Source organism: Ambystoma mexicanum, chromosome 12 (assembly GCF_040938575.1).
Source record: "Ambystoma mexicanum isolate Mex_15411 chromosome 12, UKY_AmexF1_1, whole genome shotgun sequence".
Taxonomy (NCBI): Eukaryota; Metazoa; Chordata; class Amphibia; order Caudata; family Ambystomatidae; genus Ambystoma; species Ambystoma mexicanum.
In genome coordinates, this window is record NC_090936.1 from 153,909,233 (window position 1) to 153,929,374 (window position 20,142).

General features: G+C 40.3%; 1 protein-coding gene across 4 annotated transcripts in view; it reads right to left on the reverse strand.

Moving 5' to 3' along the window:
• Positions 1-208: 208 nt before the first annotated feature.
• The window catches only part of BICD1 (BICD cargo adaptor 1), a 1,084,974-nt gene continuing 1,065,040 nt past the window's right edge, over positions 209-20,142 (reverse strand). For all 4 annotated transcript variants that reach the window (XM_069628212.1, XM_069628214.1, XM_069628217.1 and 1 more), the window contains one exon: positions 209-4,941. In XM_069628212.1, the coding sequence (XP_069484313.1) occupies positions 4,851-4,941 (91 nt within the window). In that variant the 3' untranslated portion in view covers positions 209-4,850. The remainder of the gene's footprint in view (positions 4,942-20,142) is intronic.

Genomic DNA, 20,142 nt, shown 5'->3' on the forward strand with positions numbered 1-20,142 from the left:
TTTATAAAGGTTTGTGTTCTATACAAACAAAACAGACAAATAATGAAGTGCTTTCTAACCATTTTTCTTCAACTCCCACAATAACATCAACATTCATATTTTATCAGTGTCCTGCCCTTAGTTTCCTCTCAAATATATTAACAAGTGCTTTCTCTCTGAAATAAAACCAAGTTAGATTACTTCAAGCAATAGAAAATTGATCAATAACTCTTTGAAAACACATTTATTTTTGTGTCACTTGAATTTGTTTTTAAATCCATTGTAGTTTATGAAAGATTGATAAATATATATGTCTGCATATACAGCATACACCAGAACATTAGGTCAGATCTTCTACATTTGCTTTAAAAATGACAATTGAAACTGAATATACTTTAAAACAAATAAATTAAATTAGCTTTAGTAGACATTGAAGGCTGATTCAGCATCCGTGAGTGGCGAGGCATTATTGAGCTTGTGCAGTTGACATCAGCAGTGATGCACATGTGAATAGTGCTGCACGCGTTTCGTTGCAGCTTGCTGATTTGGGACACACATTTTTCAAGGAAGAAATAGAAAAACAAATCATATACAATAAATCATTATCAATATTTGTCATAAATTACTGTGAAAAAATACTTCTTTTCAGTTTCATAAGTGCAAGAATCATAACATAAGGTTTCGTATTTTAATATAATAAAGGTAGAGCATGATTCAGTAGCATAGAGACGATATATTTATTTACCCATAACAGGCCAGGTTTCCATTTCCACGGCCTAAATTATAACAGAAGGATGTTCGTAACTTAGTAAAAGAGAGTAGAAAGTTAACCCTTTAGTATTTATATGCTTATTATTGCAACTAAAGCCAAATGTATCTAAAGTAATAGTTTGTTGGGAGATTAGTTTCTCTTATCAACAATTTACTATTTCTTTAACGAAAGTAAATATCATTAGCTGAATGTGTACAGCCACTGAATTCTTCGGTGTAACCTACCTTGCCCTGTCATTCTTCATCAATAAACAAACTGACAACGAGGTTGGGCCCACAGAGTGTCATTTGATCATTACAAATGATTTGTTGTTCACTTGACGGGTCCATGTTTAAGGACTAAATCATGCTTTGATACATAACACCAAAATGATGTTCTAACTTTTATACTATGCATCACACTTGCTTGCCACATAAATTGGCTACTGGCGACCTGATAATCGAAGTTTCCATGTTCATTCTAGACTGATGTGTCCTGTAGCAATGATGTCCTGTGATGCACTGAAACGAAAGCAGCGAAGGGAACCTGAAATGATCAAAATTCTCAAAGTACAATTGAGGGCATTCTTTAGCTCCAGAGAGACAGTGCAATCATCCATCTAGCTTTTCTTCTACTGAATCGTCAAGAAACTGTTTTGACATTAACAAGCAAGGTTGGAATAATAGTGATGTGGAGGAGGGAGAAGTAGTGTGGGAAGGGGAGTCAGAGTGAAAGAGGAAGGGGTCTGGGAGTGTAAGGAGGAGTGACATCAAAGGGTGGAGGCATTATTTAGGAGGAGTAAGAACAATGTAGGCAAAGTAGAGTGGTAGGATGAGTAATATGGAGTAGACCAGCAAAAAGAGTAGTAAAGCGAGAGGTGAGATTGCGCATGATAGACAAAGACTGAATCTATCAGAGTGCTTGTAAGGCACTATACAAAGGCCTATTAGTTCACTAAAAACTGGGTAGAGTAGAGACAGTTAGGAAGCCCCTAAGGGAGCTTAGACAGTAGGCTTTTAAGTCATCCCATGTAGTATAAACTAGCTTCAGGAAGTAGGGGTTAACCCTAACTAACACTAGGCGTTACAGACGCCTGGGTTAAGGATTATGTTCGACATTGAAGGAGAGAGTGAGGGGCTGCCTAATAAAAACTCTTGAACCACCGCCCTGAACCATTATTTACCTCCATAGAGACAGTGCAATCATCCATCTAGCTTTTCTTCTACTGAATTTTCAAGAAACTGTTTTGACATTAACTGTCAAGTTTCAATACAACCAAGAAAGTGGACAGAATTCTACATTCAGCAATGGCTTCCCTAGGAAATGATGGGCAATCATGCTTATGAAGTTTGGGATTATATATAGAAATTAATATTTTTTTCTTCTCCATTATGTTAAATTTCCGCTGTGTATCCCTACTGTTTTGGAAACCTATTGCATTTACATTTTGACTTTCTTTCTTCATTGGTGAATCAGTTGGAACTATATATGAGGGCTCCATTTTGGCTTGTGTTGGAGCGACTCAAGTTCACTTGGCACAAGATGATTTACACTGTTAAGGACATTTTCTTCATCTCATATTAAAAGGCAAATCCAGATTGCCATCACCTTTATGCTTGGTTTATGTGGGTAATTGAGGTTTTACCCAACAAGGGCTTATTCTTCACCTAGGGTTCCTTATTTATGATATTGTTTTAGGGAAAATGGGAACTCTTTCATTTTTAATTGATATGAATTTCAAGAAACTCAAGATGAAATATTATCTTGCAATCTGAGCTTTAACATATTTTGATGTTCCCTCACATTCGAGCCTGTTAAATGCCTTTTCTATTAATATTTTATTATCATTTATATTTTTTCTACAGAACAGTATTTCCTATAGGTGAACAAAGTGTTTAACAGGAAGTGGGACTAGACTGAGGCAATATAGGGGCACTGAATTCTATATATTTTTCTTTGTAGCATCAGATCAGCATTGACATATCTTGGATTTGCGATTCTGAGAGAATCTTCAGGCATGTCAACAATTTTGGGTAGATGTGATGGGCAATACATGTATTGTTTAGGGCAGCTGGTTTATTATAGTTTACTTGGGAATGGCAGTTGGTCTTCAGCCTTATAAGTGTACAGAGAGGTTATTCCCGATGCAAGGAGCAAGACGTGTGATGAATTGTCTGCCCACCTTGCCGCATCAAAACGTAGTGGGGATTGGCAAGACAATGCAGGGGGAATCTCTGGAGGAACATGCTTGCCCCATTATTGTAACCATGGAGCTATTTACATGGTAAGAGAATCTTCAAGGCACAAGTCATTGCAATGTCAAACAAGTTTTGTAAAACAAATTAGGAAAAGGTAAGAAATGGCATCTTAACAAGCTACAAATTGTGTGCACATCTTACATCTTGATGACAAAATGGAGAAGTTAGCAGATACATTTTCAACAAATTTAACTATACTCTGGTTCTTCACAATTTTAATAACCCATCCATTCATTAATTTGGAAAATTCAATACCTAAAGCACAGCATACTTCAATTTTCTCTTTCAAATGTATCAATCAAGTATAAGACTGTGCACTGTTGCAATACACTTTAGGTTCTAAAGATCACCTGAGTAGTTGCCATTAGGTCAACAGTGAGTTAAGTTGCAGAACGCAATTGACAAAAAATCTCTTCCAAGCCTCAAACCCCTTCCTGTATACTTTATTTTGCCATGCATGCATCTAGCACACTTAAGCTTGTTTGTTATTGCCATTCACACCACACTTGTCAGTCTCCCTGCTGTAAAGCATCAAACGAGTACCCTCGGTTTAAGAGGCACAAACAGAAACTTATGGGATAGTAAATTAATCAAAACATCTTACAAATCAAGTTAAGACATTTCATTGCCACTAAAGACATACAGGAACAGCACCCGTTTACGAACTCAGGCACGAGGTCAAATCAGTGAAGCCCACGTAGAACAATCTTGCACCAGCCGACACTACAGCAGGGACATATTTTGATGGATCTGTGTAAGCTTTGCTGACCAGAAACAAAGTCACTGTCCTGTGATAATTTACCTCCAGATGTGAGCCCGTGCACCACAAAAAGAGGCAGGGAGACTGATACCACATGATAATTAAATCTCCCGCCAGCAGTTAGTCAAAGTCCGAAATGTCGGCATGAGCAAGAAGCCAAGGAATTTTGAAGCTCACACTGAATGCAAATATTATTCTTGTAACCCTTTCCATTCCAGGACTTCCAGGCTCTCATATGGATTTTTTCTAGCACTCTCTGACTAAGTGTAAAATCATAGCAACAGGGCCCAACATCTAGAAACAACTCATAGCAAAATACAAATCCTTCTAAATTGTCTTTCATATGTTTAGATTTAGTAAAGAACTTCATTGTAGAACTGCAACAAGACCAGCAGCTGCATAACTGTTAATGAGAAATAAGTGCAAAGGTTATTTCAGAGCAACAGCAATGAAATGCAAAGGCATTTGTTGACTTTCCTGTTCACCCACTCTCGACATTTTGTGTAATAGAAATGGCTAAAGCCTCGAAATGAATGCTACTGTGAACTGAAGCCTCTACTTCACGGAGCCATGTCAGTATGTTTATAAGATCATAAATACATTCAATACAACTGTTAGGGGGACATAGGAACTGCATTTTAAACAATGCGAACAATGGCACAAAATAATAAATAAATATCATGCTTAATATAAGATAAAGTAAAAAATCAAATCAGAATCAATTTTTGTTGCTGACCTCTAAGATGATTAAATAGACGGTTCCATCAAACAATTAGGCCTATGTCTGGCTTAACACTGTATATCGGAGTGGAAGTTGAGCCACTGCCCAGACATTTACATTTTTGGTCCGTCCTTATATTGTAGCTGTAATCCCAAAATGTGTAGGTAAACTGTAAAAAGAATCTCCTTGACACTTTGGCTCTGTGCTTTGTGTGTTTCATCTCAAGCATCTCTCCTTGGCCACGTGTGGTGTTCCCGGTCAATGGCGCCTTTGAGAGGGAGTGCCATCGAGGCCCTGAAGCCCTTGTCGGCAGACCGTATAGCACCTCGGTTTTTGTGAACTGTTCCCAGTTTGTCAGCTCTCTTAGGTGGCCCATGAAGGTTAGGGACAAGGAGGAGTCTTGGAGAGACTGTTGAGAGGGGCACACGGAGAGCTGGAATGAGACTGCTCCTCCTGTAGAGCTACACTAGGACTGTAAAAGAGAAAAAGGAATACAGAGAAAACAATAAGAAATATATGCTCGAAAACTAATGAAAAACAAGCAACAGGAACTGAGTAAAGGATGCTTGCACATGATCTTCGAGCTAATGGTAACGCTCAGGTAGAAAAATGTAATTGTTTTATTATTTTTTTATTTGTTTAGCTGATAAATTAACTTTACAATTTATGAATTTTTCAATATACCAGTCCCTCAATACATATTTCTTATTACGTGCAATTGAAAATCTGTACTTACACACGGTTTACACAGTGATAGAAGAGAAAAAAGAAATTAAATAAGTAAAATCAAATGTAAATGTACGCAAAGGGAAGATGATATTGACGTTTTTGGTTCTATTATGGATGAAAGTACAATCTTATCTGTGTATCAGTCTCTCTCTCTCTCTCTCTCTCTCTCTCTCTCTCTCTCTTCCTTCAGTAGTCACAATATAACATATTTTCTCTACCACTCTTTGTTCTTGGAGCAAATTCCCCTAGCATATCAGTAGCGGTCTGTACTCCACTCCTAAAAGCATTTATCACGACATGTCATGAAAAGCTTGACCACTTGCACTCCACTAGGATTCAAAATGCATTTTAGGATTTGGGAGGAAGGTGTGTAATGTACCGTCACAGAATATTTTCAAGGATTTCATTTTGTAATATTGTACAGGTCCCTATTATATCATATAATCAAAAGGATATTAATTAAACATCTTCACGAAGCACACAGAATGGCCTTGTTGCAGTAAAATACGCTTGATGGCCTTGTGGCAGGCATTGTGTCTACCGCTCAGATGGTCTGTGCGTGACAAACAGCTTTCAGCTCTGAGCCACGATGCGTGGATCTGATTGGTACATACAATGCTCAGTGTGTGTGACACTCGCATGCACCTAGCATGGCAAACCGGATATTAACTGGGTATTAAGCGCGTTATAAATGACCAATTACAATGACCCATTCTGAAGTCCTCTAGGACTTGGTTGGGAAATGGTGGCAATGCTACTGGAGGTAGTGCCACCATGTATATGCTAGAGGCATCACATCATCTGCATACAATTGCCACTGTTAATCCAGGGGGCTCAAAAAACAGGAGGTAGCTCTGTTTCCTCGCCTTTATGGAGTTTCCTTCAAACTCATAATGGTCTGCTGCCATTTCCTGCAGCACATACTCAGCATATTATTTTGTGCCTGTGGATCTGGGCACCGCGGGCACAGCTCAGGAACACCTAAAAAAATGGTCAGAAATCAAAAAAAGGTACCCCGTGTCATTGTGTCACTTTTGGCTTGAGCGTCATCACTGTAGAAAAACAAGTCTGACATTTCTCACAGTAAAAACGCAAATGTGAAGATGTTTTAAAACAGGTGCCATTGTAATGATTGCGAATATATAAAAGTTAATATTGTGTTTTGAAGAAATAAACCACATCGTATTTTCAGAAGGATCTAGATTTGGGCTGTCCGGACAAACCATGAGCGGCTGACATTGTTTATAATTCATCTCATCTAATCAAATGGAGATCTAGGGCCAAAGTAAGAGTCAGACACCCCGGAAGATAACTCAGGTACAACAAGCTTTAAACATGGCTTCGATCCCCCAGTCAACCTTAGAAGCTGAAGGAGTTCAGCATAAAGCCGTATATGGAACAAGCACCCCGACGGGGTGCAGCGCGTCGCCCTTTATGTTGTTCGCCCTCGTGGTGGTAGAAAATGGCTCTAATAAAACGTCTATGGACTTTTAACACTTAGTCCTGTGTTATGTTACACATTGCAGCGGAGTGCAATCCCGGCACGTCCTGTGCCATTCTTGTTTTTTTTTTTTTTTACAGTGCAGCGGTTGCCAGACTATTATAGTTAAGTTGAATATTGAGTTCCAAAGGAAGCACGAACAATAAATGGCTAATAACCTTTGACTCGTATGGTGGATTTGGCTGAATGTTTGCAAACAGAATTGTACTCCCGGTCCCCTCCAGAATGTCCATTTTGGGAAAGATCCATTAAAATATAAAAAGGTTATTAAGAAAGTAAAACAAGCTGTTTCGGCCTAGTCCCCATTCATTTACCCATAGAGAAAAAGTCAAATTTTTGCTCAAGCACGCAGCTAAAACCGCTGGACAGAATTGGACCGGTACGAAACAACTTGTGCATGAAGCGTTGACTCGATATATGGGAGGTGTCTGGGGTTATTGCGACCAGTAGTTTTTAAAACATTTGACGCAGAAGAGGGTTCCCGCTTATGCCAAGATAATAGCTATATCTCCCGTGGTGCTTTGCAGAGAGGCTAACAGGATTTTCAGAAATGAAAAAGCAGTCATTTTACCCCAAAATTCTATTGCTAATAACTTTTGACTTGCTGAATGGAACTGCATGAAATAAAATGTTTGCCAATGGCCACCCCAAACTGAAAGTTATGGGAACAATACGTAATAAAATGAAAAAGTTATTAAGAAAACAAAACACCACAGTTTCAAAGTTTGCAGCCTATTAATTTTCCCATAGAGAAAAAGTGTTTTTTTTTCAACAGCCATAGCATGAAAACCGCCGGGCGGATTTGGACCAAATAGGAAACAACTAGGGCAAAAAGCATGAAATTAAAGTGTTGGGCAGGTTTGGGGTAAATACATCCAGTAGTTTTAAAAATATTTGACGGAGAAGGGGGTGCCCCCTGCTTCCTAAAATCTGTATAATAGCCTTGGTGCTTTTTACAGTAGAGAGGCTGAGCAGGGCTACTACCTTTTGACTTGCTGGATGGAGTTTGATTAAATATTCCAAACAAATAGTTTGTCAAGAGCCCCACTAAACTGGAAATGTTGTGAACAATCCATTGAAAATGAAAAAGCTATTAAACCTTTATATCGGCCATGGTGCTTTGCAGCAGAGAGGCTGAGAGAGGCTAATGCAATTTCCGGATGGGCTCTGGGGTTATTCCATCCTGTAGTTGTTAAAATATTTGATGGAGAAGGGGGTGCCACTTACTCCCAAAATTATAGCTATATACCGTCATTAATATTTTGCTTGATTCGAGAGATAACCGTGGTTATAATGGGTATAACCAGGGTTAGCAGAAAACAAAAAGTGGAAATCAGTGGCATCAGGCTAGTGGTGAGGAGGGAGCAAGATGACTCCATGTGAAATTGGGGAGTTGGGAGGTTTAGGGGCCAAGGTCAGAGCATGAACGTTTTTGCATAACCAGGGTTATCGTGAATGAAAGTACATCAGACGTAAGGACGAGAGATTGGGGGAATGTGAGAGGTTTAGTGAGGAAAAAAGAACTTGAGGAGAGTGGGGGCAGCCTGGCTAGAGGAGTGGGCACTTGCTGACTGCCTGGGAAAGCATGGAAGAGTTTGGGATTTTGCACGCTTTTGACAGATAACGTATCGCTATTTGTGTGCATTTACAGATAACCACAGTTATCTGCAGTACATTGATAACCACAGATATGGGGACAACATTTTTTTTATTAAAAAGAGAGTTAAATAGTATTAAGACTCAAAAAGGGGAATTTTACAGCTACAGTGAGGGGGCCAGTAAAGGGTGTGGCCGAAGGCTATGGCTAATGGGATACTTTAAGGAACAGAATGTTGCAACATGGGAAGTGGTCAGTGCTAAAGGGCTTGGGTAGTGGGCCCAAACAGAACCTATTGGGCAGCACATCAAGGGGCCACGGCCAAAGGCCATGGCTATTGTGCTAAAAAGAAACCTAGTGCTGTGACCACGGCAGACGGCCCGGGGCCACTGCTCTCATTTAGGAAACCTATCAGAGCAATATGTAGAGAGGGCCGCGGGCACTGGGCATGGTTGTAAGCCATAGCTAGTAGGACAAGAAGAAAGATAATGTGGCAACAAGTGAAGGGGCCACAGATGATGTCCGGGGCCTAACGTCATGAGAAAAGGCCATGGCTAGTGAGTGGGAAAGAAAGGTAGTGTTTTAAAAGATACAGTGGGTACGACTGAAGGCTGTGCTCGCTGGCCAGGGCTTACAAGTGCTGTTGCTGAATTGCTGGGCCTGCTGCATTATTGCTGAAAAGAACGGCGTGGAAGTATGCTCCGAAGCTCCCCCACTTTTCCCAGAATGCACTATATCTACATGCACGTGTGCACATTTTGAAGTGCTTACAAGTGCTGTTGCTGTTGCGTGTTGAGTGCAGTGATGGAAGACAGCTTTCATAATCTGTATGCCGTAGGTGTTCTATTGAGGTGTTAGTTTGAATTCTTTAACGAGCTGTGTGACTACATATTGTTTTAGCTTGGGTAAACTTTCTTGGTTATATCTGACTTGAGGCCCAGTGGTTACCTTAACGTGGCTTTTAGAACAGTTTCTTTAATCGAACCTAACAGCGTGCATTCATTTATTCATTCAATCAATCATTGAAGTAGAAACTGTGGTGGGCTAAACTGTGCCGTGCTACTATCTGTTGCTCGTTGTGGTCAGGGTACAACGTCCTTTCATCGCCTGCCTTTTCATCCCAAGTAAAGTGCACATTCCATCGAATGTGCTCATCAAATTTTGTAGGGGGGGTGGGAAAGGGCAGATAAGGGTTTGGGCGGGTGGTCAATGGCAAAAAATAAGTGTGGGAGGGGGGTTGAAAAAGAAAAACCGATGAGCACATTCAATGGCATGGGCACGTTTAAAAGCCTGGGGATGAAAAGGCAGGCGATGAAATGACATGGAACCGTGGATTATGATGACGACGATGATGGAGGCAATGCCGGTAGCTCACCCCGCTAATATGATAGACTCGCCTATATGTGACCCTCCTATTGATGCTGGCCCTCAGAAACCCATGCAGAGGTGCCGGAGGACATGTACACCTAAAACTATAGCCAAGACCCCCCCCCCCCTGGTCCAAAATCAAAAAGATTGACTACGTATTATTCAAAAGTTCAGCCCTTAAGGAGAATAGAGGAAGAAATGGCTGCAAAAGAAATTGTGGAAGACCTTAGCGCAACTTTAGGTTGTGTTGGGGTCAAATTAATTGAATCTGTTATCTTAACTCTGGATGAAACAGCGTGCACCCGTGGTGGCGGGGAATCTACCAGTGTATCTACCAGTGTAAATGGCATGGAGCTTCCTGTTAATGTCCCTGATCAAGTAATGCCGCACCGAGATATGCATCCAGAAAATGCAAACCTAACTGTAGCAAACGCCACTGAAGTCCAAGAAAAGGTGCTGGCTACTGCAATGGTACATAGTTGTGTAGATGCAGCTTGCGATCTCTCATTTAACTCCCCCCCCCACTAGTTTCGACTTGTCTTGTGATGCGCTTGAAGTGGAGTATATGGGTGATATTATGGATCTGACATCCACTCCAAACCATGTTGATACAGATCCTCTATCCTTTTTTGAAAGACGAATGAATGATCAACAAGGTTACCCTGATTGTGGTAATAAAACTGAGGGAGTGCAAGAGTGTTTGCAAGAGTGTTTGTAGTCCATACCTGTCCTGAGTGTGAGTCAAGTGTTTGCTATGAATGCAGCGTCGACCGCCCCTACCGACACCCCTATTATAAGCGTGAATGATACAAGTAACAATAGCATGTCTTCAAATGACATGTTCTGGGATTTAGAACATCTTTTGACAACCGTAATTGCGAAATACGAGCGTCTTGAGAACAAATTGGATATCCGATCTGTTCGCTTACACAAAAGCGTTAATCGCAGTCGCAAAACTGTTTGTGATCAAGGCACGTGCACTGACGCAATTTAAACCGCAGTCTTAAAACCAACAGAATTAGATAATGCCCTTATTTAAATAAACCACTGTTAGAGATGGGTGAAAATGGCAGGAAAGTAAAAGAAATTGCTCTTGCAAAGCGTAAGTCAAAAGCCATTTCACAGGCATTTATGTAAAATAATCGCCTGAAATTACATAAGATTGCCTGTGTTGTCAGTGATAATGGCGGACCCAATATTGAGATTGTGCAGGATTTGTTGAGTGGTGAGGCATCCGCTCCTGTTCCTGATGGTTTGGTTGGTCCTCAGACATCTACGTGGGTGTGTCTAGGCCTATGGGTGCACCTAGTGTTGAGTCAAGTGACAAGTTGGTTGAGACCTGGATTCACTCCGGGGAGATTAGAGTTGGTGCAGGGAATCCCCCTGCCCCGAGCTGCAACTGCATATCGCTACCTAGACTGGAGACCCAAACCAAGCTTCCAGATATCTGGGCTACAAATATAGTGAATCCAACCATACCCACCCCTGTACTACCGGTACTAGCAAATGACATGTTAGTCAAGGCACTTCAACTTCAGCCGGTGTCGTCAACAACCAATCTGCCTCCACTTAATCGAGCAGCGATGCTATGGTATTCTCTGCTCAGCATTCAATACCAGAGCAGATTGTATGGACCTTTGAGGGACCACCACTTGAACAGGTTGAGGTCTATAAATATCTGGGTGTATATGTCGATGAAAAATTTAAATGGGAAAAGCATTGGCCAGAAACCAAAGTTAAGTGTATGATATCTTTGAATGCCGTAAGTGTTTCTATTGGTTTTTACTGGTAAAAATGGGGAAAGGTGTTTCTGCTCATACGATTTTGATGCTATACACAGCGAAAATCACTCCCTTGTTACATTATGGTATAGAGAGATATGGGGTCATAACTACCTATCGGAACTTAAAAGGTTTGAGGCAAAGATCCTATGGAAACTATTTAGGATGCCTCATAATGTAACAGTTGAATTCATTTATATGGAATTTGAACTGAAAGGTATCATAGTTGATTTCACTCAAAGAACTGTAATGTTTTATGAAAACCTGAGGCTGCAAGATAATGCAACGATCATTGTTCCCTATATGCATGCATTTCAGAGGATTGACAGATGTAAAACTATGGGAATGCTGGGCAAAATGGGGTCTTTACATAATAAATGGTCAGCAGACTATCCGTGTAATCCTAGGTTAAGGCAAGTGTGTAAATTCAAAGGGTGGCTGAAACGAAAATTGAAAGATCATAGCTAGGAGTGTAATCTAGTGCAGTTGTCCACCACAGGTGATAGTGGCCAATATCTCCAATATAGGATGGTACGCACTGCAATGCCCTTATACATGATGGCCTATCCTAGTCCACAGATGTTCAGACAATATTTACTATTGAAGTTTAACATCTGTGATGTGTTAGAGATAAAAGAAGCAAGGCTAGGGATTATGCGCTCTGAAAGAAGGTGTCGTTTATGTGGGGAATTCAAGCTGGAACCATTAGAACATCTTTTTCTGCACTGCGATAGTTTAACTGCCATTAGGACAAGTTTCTTGAATTTTTTTTAAAAATTCTCATGACCCCAGTGATGTCTCTATGTTATGGATCAATTTTATGAAGGGTGATGATATACATTTTTATATGGTTACATTTTATTGTAAGTACAGCAGAATTAGATAATGCCCTTATTTAAATAAACCACTGTTAGAGATGGGTGAAAATGGCAGGAAAGTAAAAGAAATTGCTCTTGCAAAGCGTAAGTCAAAAGCCATTTCACAGGCATTTATGTATAATAATCGCCTGAAATTACGTAAGATTGCCTGTGTTGTCAGTGATAATGGCGGACCCAATATTGAGATTGTGCAGGATTTGTTGAGTGGTGAGGCATCCGCTCCTGTTCCTGATGGTTTGGTTGGTCCTCAGACATCTACGTGGGTGTGTCTAGGCCTATGGGTGCACCTAGTGTTGAGTCAAGTGACAAGTTGGTTGAGACCTGGATTCACTCCGGGGAGATTAGAGTTGGTGCAGGGAATCCCCCTCCCCCGAGCTGCAACTGCATATCGCTACCTAGACTGGAGACCCAAACCAAGCTTCCAGATATCTGGGCTGCAAATATAGTGAATCCAACCATACCCACCCCTGTACTACCGGTACTAGCAAATGACATGTTAGTCAAGGCACTTCAACTTCAGCCGGTGTCGTCAACAACCAATCTGCCTCCACTTAATCGAGCAGCGATGCTATGGTATTCTCTGCTCAGCATTCAATACCAGAGCAGATTGTATGGACCTTTGAGGGACCACCGCTTGAACAGGTTGAGGTCTATAAATATCTGGGTGTATATGTCGATGAAAAATTTAAATGGGAAAAGCATTGGCCAGAAACCAAAGTTAAGTGTATGATATCTTTGAATGCCGTAAGTGTTTCTATTGGTTTTTACTGGTAAAAATGGGGAAAGGTGTTTCTGCTCATACGATTTTGATGCTATACACAGCGAAAATCACTCCCTTGTTACATTATGGTATAGAGAGATATGGGGTCATAACTACCTATCGGAACTTAAAAGGTTTGAGGCAAAGATCCTATGGAAACTATTTAGGATGCCTCATAATGTAACAGTTGAATTCATTTATATGGAATTTGAACTGAAAGGTATCATAGTTGATTTCACTCAAAGAACTGTAATGTTTTATGAAAACCTGAGGCTGCAAGATAATGCAACGATCATTGTTCCCTATATGCATGCATTTCAGAGGATTGACAGATGTACAACTATGGGAATGCTGGGCAAAATGGGGTCTTTACATAATAAATGGTCAGCAGACTATCCGTGTAATCCTAGGTTAAGGCAAGTGTGTAGATTCAAAGGGTGGCTGAAACGAAAATTGAAAGATCATAGCTAGGAGTGTAATCTAGTGCAGTTGTCCACCACAGGTGATAGTGGCCAATATCTCCAATATAGGATGGTACGCACTGCAATGCCCTTATACATTATGGCCTATCCTAGTCCACAGATTTTCAGACAATATTTACTATTGAAGTTTAACATCTGTGATGTGTTAGAGATAAAAGAAGCAAGGCTAGCGATTATGCGCTCTGAAAGAAGGTGTCGTTTATGTGGGAAATTCAAGCTGGAACCATTAGAGCATCTTTTTCGGCACTGCGATAGTTTAACTGCCATTAGGACAAGTTTCTTGAAATTTTTTAAAAAATTCTCATGACCCCAGTGATGTCTCTATGCTATGGATCAATTTTATGAAGGGTGATGATATACATTTTTATATGGTTACATTTTATTGTAAGTACAACAGAATTAGATAATGCCCTTATTTAAATAAACCACTGTTAGAGATGGGTGAAAATGGCAGGAAAGTAAAAGAAATTGCTCTTGCAAAGCGTAAGTCAAAAGCCATTTCACAGGCATTTATGTATAATAATCGCCTGAAATTACGTAAGATTGCCTGTGTTGTCAGTGATAATGGCGGACCCAATATTGAGATTGTGCAGGATTTGTTGAGTGGTGAGGCATCCGCCCCTGTTCCTGATGGTTTGGTTGGTCCTCAGACATCTACGTGGGTGTGTCTAGGCCTATGGGTGCACCTAGTGTTGAGTCAAGTGACAAGTTGGTTGAGACCTGGATTCACTCCGGGGAGATTAGAGTTGGTGCAGGGAATCCCCCTCCCCCGAGCTGCAACTGCATATCGCTACCTAGACTGGAGACCCAAACCAAGCTTCCAGATATCTGGGCTGCAAATATAGTGAATCCAACCATACCCACCCCTGTACTACCGGTACTAGCAAATGACATGTTAGTCAAGGCACTTCAACTTCAGCCGGTGTCGTCAACAACCAATCTGCCTCCACTTAATCGAGCAGCGATGCTATGGTATTCTCTGCTCAGCATTCAATACCAGAGCAGATTGTATGGACCTTTGAGGGACCACCGCTTGAACAGGTTGAGGTCTATAAATATCTGGGTGTATATGTCGATGAAAAATTTAAATGGGAAAAGCATTGGCCAGAAACCAAAGTTAAGTGTATGATATCTTTGAATGCCGTAAGTGTTTCTATTGGTTTTTACTGGTAAAAATGGGGAAAGGTGTTTCTGCTCATACGATTTTGATGCTATACACAGCGAAAATCACTCCCTTGTTACATTATGGTATAGAGAGATATGGGGTCATAACTACCTATCGGAACTTAAAAGGTTTGAGGCAAAGATCCTATGGAAACTATTTAGGATGCCTCATAATGTAACAGTTTAATTCATTTATATGGAATTTGAACTGAAAGGTATCATAGTTGATTTCACTCAAAGAACTGTAATGTTTTATGAAAACCTGAGGCTGCAAGATAATGCAACGATCATTGTTCCCTATATGCATGCATTTCAGAGGATTGACAGATGTACAACTATGGGAATGCTGGGCAAAATGGGGTCTTTACATAATAAATGGTCAGCAGACTATCCGTGTAATCCTAGGTTAAGGCAAGTGTGTAGATTCAAAGGGTGGCTGAAACGAAAATTGAAAGATCATAGCTAGGAGTGTAATCTAGTGCAGTTGTCCACCACAGGTGATAGTGGCCAATAACTCCAATATAGGATGGTACGCACTGCAATGCCCTTATACATTATGGCCTATCCTAGTCCACAGATGTTCAGACAATATTTACTATTGAAGTTTAACATCTGTGATGTGTTAGAGATAAAAGAAGCAAGGCTAGGGATTATGCGCTCTGAAAGAAGGTGTCGTTTATGTGGGGAATTCAAGCTGGAACCATTAGAGCATCTTTTTCTGCACTGCGATAGTTTAACTGCCATTAGGACAAGTTTCTTGAAATTTTTTAAAAAATTCTCATGACCCCAGTGATGTCTCTATGCTATGGATCAATTTTATGAAGGGTGATGATATACATTTTTATATGGTTACATTTTATTGTAAGTACAACAGAATTAGATAATGCCCTTATTTAAATAAACCACTGTTAGAGATGGGTGAAAATGGCAGGAAAGTAAAAGAAATTGCTCTTGCAAAGCGTAAGTCAAAAGCCATTTCACAGGCATTTATGTATAATAATCGCCTGAAATTACGTAAGATTGCCTGTGTTGTCAGTGATAATGGCGGACCCAATATTGAGATTGTGCAGGATTTGTTGAGTGGTGAGGCATCCGCCCCTGTTCCTGATGGTTTGGTTGGTCCTCAGACATCTACGTGGGTGTGTCTAGGCCTATGGGTGCACCTAGTGTTGAGTCAAGTGACAAGTTGGTTGAGACCTGGATTCACTCCGGGGAGATTAGAGTTGGTGCAGGGAATCCCCCTCCCCCGAGCTGCAACTGCATATCGCTACCTAGACTGGAGACCCAAACCAAGCTTCCAGATATCTGGGCTGCAAATATAGTGAATCCAACCATACCCACCCCTGTACTACCGGTACTAGCAAATGACATGTTAGTCAAGGCACTTCAACTTCAGCCGGTGTCGTCAACAACCAATCTGCCTCCACTTAATCGAGCAGCGATGCTATGGTATTCTCTGCTCAGCATTCAATACCAGAGCAGATTGTATGGACCTTTGAGGGACCACCGCTTGAACAGGTTGAGGTCTATAAATATCTGGGTGTATATGTCGATGAAAAATTTAAATGGGAAAAGCATTGGCCAGAAACCAAAGTTAAGTGTATGATATCTTTGAATGCCGTAAGTGTTTCTATTGGTTTTTACTGGTAAAAATGGGGAAAGGTGTTTCTGCTCATACGATTTTGATGCTATACACAGCGAAAATCACTCCCTTGTTACATTATGGTATAGAGAGATATGGGGTCATAACTACCTATCGGAACTTAAAAGGTTTGAGGCAAAGATCCTATGGAAACTATTTAGGATGCCTCATAATGTAACAGTTTAATTCATTTATATGGAATTTGAACTGAAAGGTATCATAGTTGATTTCACTCAAAGAACTGTAATGTTTTATGAAAACCTGAGGCTGCAAGATAATGCAACGATCATTGTTCCCTATATGCATGCATTTCAGAGGATTGACAGATGTACAACTATGGGAATGCTGGGCAAAATGGGGTCTTTACATAATAAATGGTCAGCAGACTATCCGTGTAATCCTAGGTTAAGGCAAGTGTGTAGATTCAAAGGGTGGCTGAAACGAAAATTGAAAGATCATAGCTAGGAGTGTAATCTAGTGCAGTTGTCCACCACAGGTGATAGTGGCCAATAACTCCAATATAGGATGGTACGCACTGCAATGCCCTTATACATTATGGCCTATCCTAGTCCACAGATGTTCAGACAATATTTACTATTGAAGTTTAACATCTGTGATGTGTTAGAGATAAAAGAAGCAAGGCTAGGGATTATGCGCTCTGAAAGAAGGTGTCGTTTATGTGGGGAATTCAAGCTGGAACCATTAGAGCATCTTTTTCTGCACTGCGATAGTTTAACTGCCATTAGGACAAGTTTCTTGAAATTTTTTAAAAAATTCTCATGACCCCAGTGATGTCTCTATGCTATGGATCAATTTTATGAAGGGTGATGATATACATTTTTATATGGTTACATTTTATTGTAAGTATATTGAAATTTAAATTTTGTTTATGGAAAGGCATGTATTTATGTTGTTGTTCACCCGAGTGTTTTGAAGACCTTCTACACAATGTATAATAGGATTTGATGTATGTTTTAGCTTCCTCTTAAATATTACATTTTGTGGATTTTATATGTGTATGTATGTTTTAAATGTTGTATTTACAAAGCCATACGGCTATAAGTATATTAAAGAATAAATAAAAAATAAATATTTACAATGCTTGACAAATATTTTCAGACCTTCATAAAAGACAAGTTATACTGGATCTATGCTATATTTTTAGATACAGTCAGAAATGTTTTCCCATGGCTGGTACTTACCAGTGTGGACATTGAGGAGGTCGCAGATGATGTCCTGCCTGATTTCTCATATGATGTCGTCATTGATGGCATCTGACATGTCCTAAGTGCTAGGGGGTATGGTTAAGTGGAAGGGATGCACATGTTGCAAGTATTGTAGATTGTGGACACAGCTTGGCTTACATTCAGTGCTTAGTTGGAGTCAACACGCATGCAGATGTCAGTCTGCGTGTCCATGAAAATGTGGCCTATCAGTGAAAGTCACATGATTTCAGGCATAGTGCAATGTCAATGCACATGTGTGACATACTGGGAAATGTACACATACGGGCAGTGTACCCAGATACTTCGCCATATGACAGCAACAGCTTTTTTAAATGTAAACACCAATCAAGCTGAATCCACCCTTATATGTTATGTGGTCTTGTACCGCACAATCCTGTCACTTGCATGGTCTCTTGGTGCTCGGGCAGATCTGCAATGGAAGGAGGGTTGGGGGGTTTGTTAGTGAGATTGAGAGGAAGAAGAGCAAGAGAGCTTTGATGTGCTGTTGGCAATTTCAGTTCGGACAAACCAGTCACTGAGCATTGGTCTGTTTTCGGTTGGTAGCCGCCATATGGTGTTGATGTATGATTGTGCATGTGTGCTTGTGTTTGGTTTCATGTTAGATGTTGTGAAGTGTGTGCGGTTTGGGGTGCGGTAGAAGTACGGTTATGTTTAGTTTAGATTTTGAGGGTGAATATGCAGAATATTGAGTTTTTAGTACAGTTATTAAGGTGCAATACATTTTCTACTCCCCAGAATCCACCTAATGCGGCACATTTCCTACCCTGAAAATCCATCTAAAGGAAACACATTTTCTTCCACACAAATCCATCTAATTGCAACAGATTTCCTAGCCCCAAAATACAGCTAAGTGAATTAGCCCCAAAATACAGCTAAGTGATTTTTTTCCACTTTTTGTTTTCAGCAAAGCCTGGTTATTTCAGAAATTACCCTGCTTATCACCTGCCGGGAAAAAAAAGGTGGCTTTTTCATTTCTGAAAAGCGACTCTGCTGCAAAGCACCATGGGAGATATAGCTATAATTTTGGGAGAATGGGGCACCCCCTTCCCCATCAAATATTTTAACAACTACTGGACAAAATAACCCCAGACCACTGCTGGAAATCGAGATTTTGACTTTTTCTCTATGGAGAAATGAATGGGAGTAGGCCGAAAACAGTCTTTTTTTGCTTTGTTAATAACTTTTTCATTTTTTAAGGAATCTTTCCCAAAATTCCCAATCTGGGGGACATAGAGACCCAAGCTACTCCTCAATATTGAGGCCCGACGAGGCTGAAACATGTTTGAGGATGCTTGTGTTCTCGTGCAGTTGGGATGGGACCAAGCAGTTTTGGCTGGACTTCCCCTTTTGGGGTGGGACCAAGCCTGATTTGCATCAAACAGTGATATGGGGGGGGGGGTGGGTGGACGGTGCAAAAATATTGTGCGTTTTTATTTCTAAGGTTGGGGCAGTGTTTGTCATGCTCCTTCATTACAGCAGTGCTGCTGTTTCTTGGGGAGGAGGGATGGCCTTAGCTGATGTCATTTTCAGATAACTAGAACTTTTGCTAAACGTATGTAATGTGCACTACATTGTTAATGGCTCACTACCAATACGTGTTGGCACTGTGCAAGGCAAATGTTGCAGGTGGACATTGCTACATCAATATAAAATCTGTTTCCACACTGTCCACGAGGCAAACATCTTACTGTTAAGTGTTTACGGATTCTGGGACACGTTACCGTGCTGTACACCAGCATAATGTCATGTGGTATTCTCCGCAAGGTGTGTAAATAAGTCAGAAGTTACTTTACATTATGGTTACGTGCCACTACTATAAACCGATCATCTTTAGCAAAAAAACTTTGCAAAATGCACGGTATGGTTAAGTTGCTCTACTGAAAACCTGTGAAATTGAGTAAAAAAAACTTTGTTAAAGGGACGTTATGGTTAAGTTGCCCTGCTAAAAACCCATAAAATTCACTAAAAAAACTTTGTTAAGGGGACATTATGGTTAAGTTGCGCTAGTAAAAATCTGTGAAATTCACTAAAAAAACTTTATAAACGTGACATTATGGTTCGAAGTAAAACCGAAAACCCCCTGAAATTCGCCAGTTATGGTAGGCTAAGCAACCATAACTGGCAGAACCACTGTGCACTGCTAACACTAACAGGACATCAAAGATGACATCACAAATGTCATTGATGACATCACTGATGACATCACATGTTCATTTAGTTTTCATGCAGAGGCTCCACAAGGAATTGTAATTGTATTATTGGCAGAAAAGTATCAGAGATGATTGAAGAACTAAGATATGCCACGTAGGTCATTAGGCAATGCATTGCTGAAAAAAAAAACAATTCCATTACTCAGCTCTTTCAGTACATGAACAAACTCATGAAGACATGTAGGCATTGTATGCAGCATGCACTACAGAGGTGCAATATTTGCAATCTTCCCATGTTGCATACCACATTGATAAATGCTACCATTACAAATGTTTACATACTGTCAAACTTAAGTATGTACGTATGTTTCCTT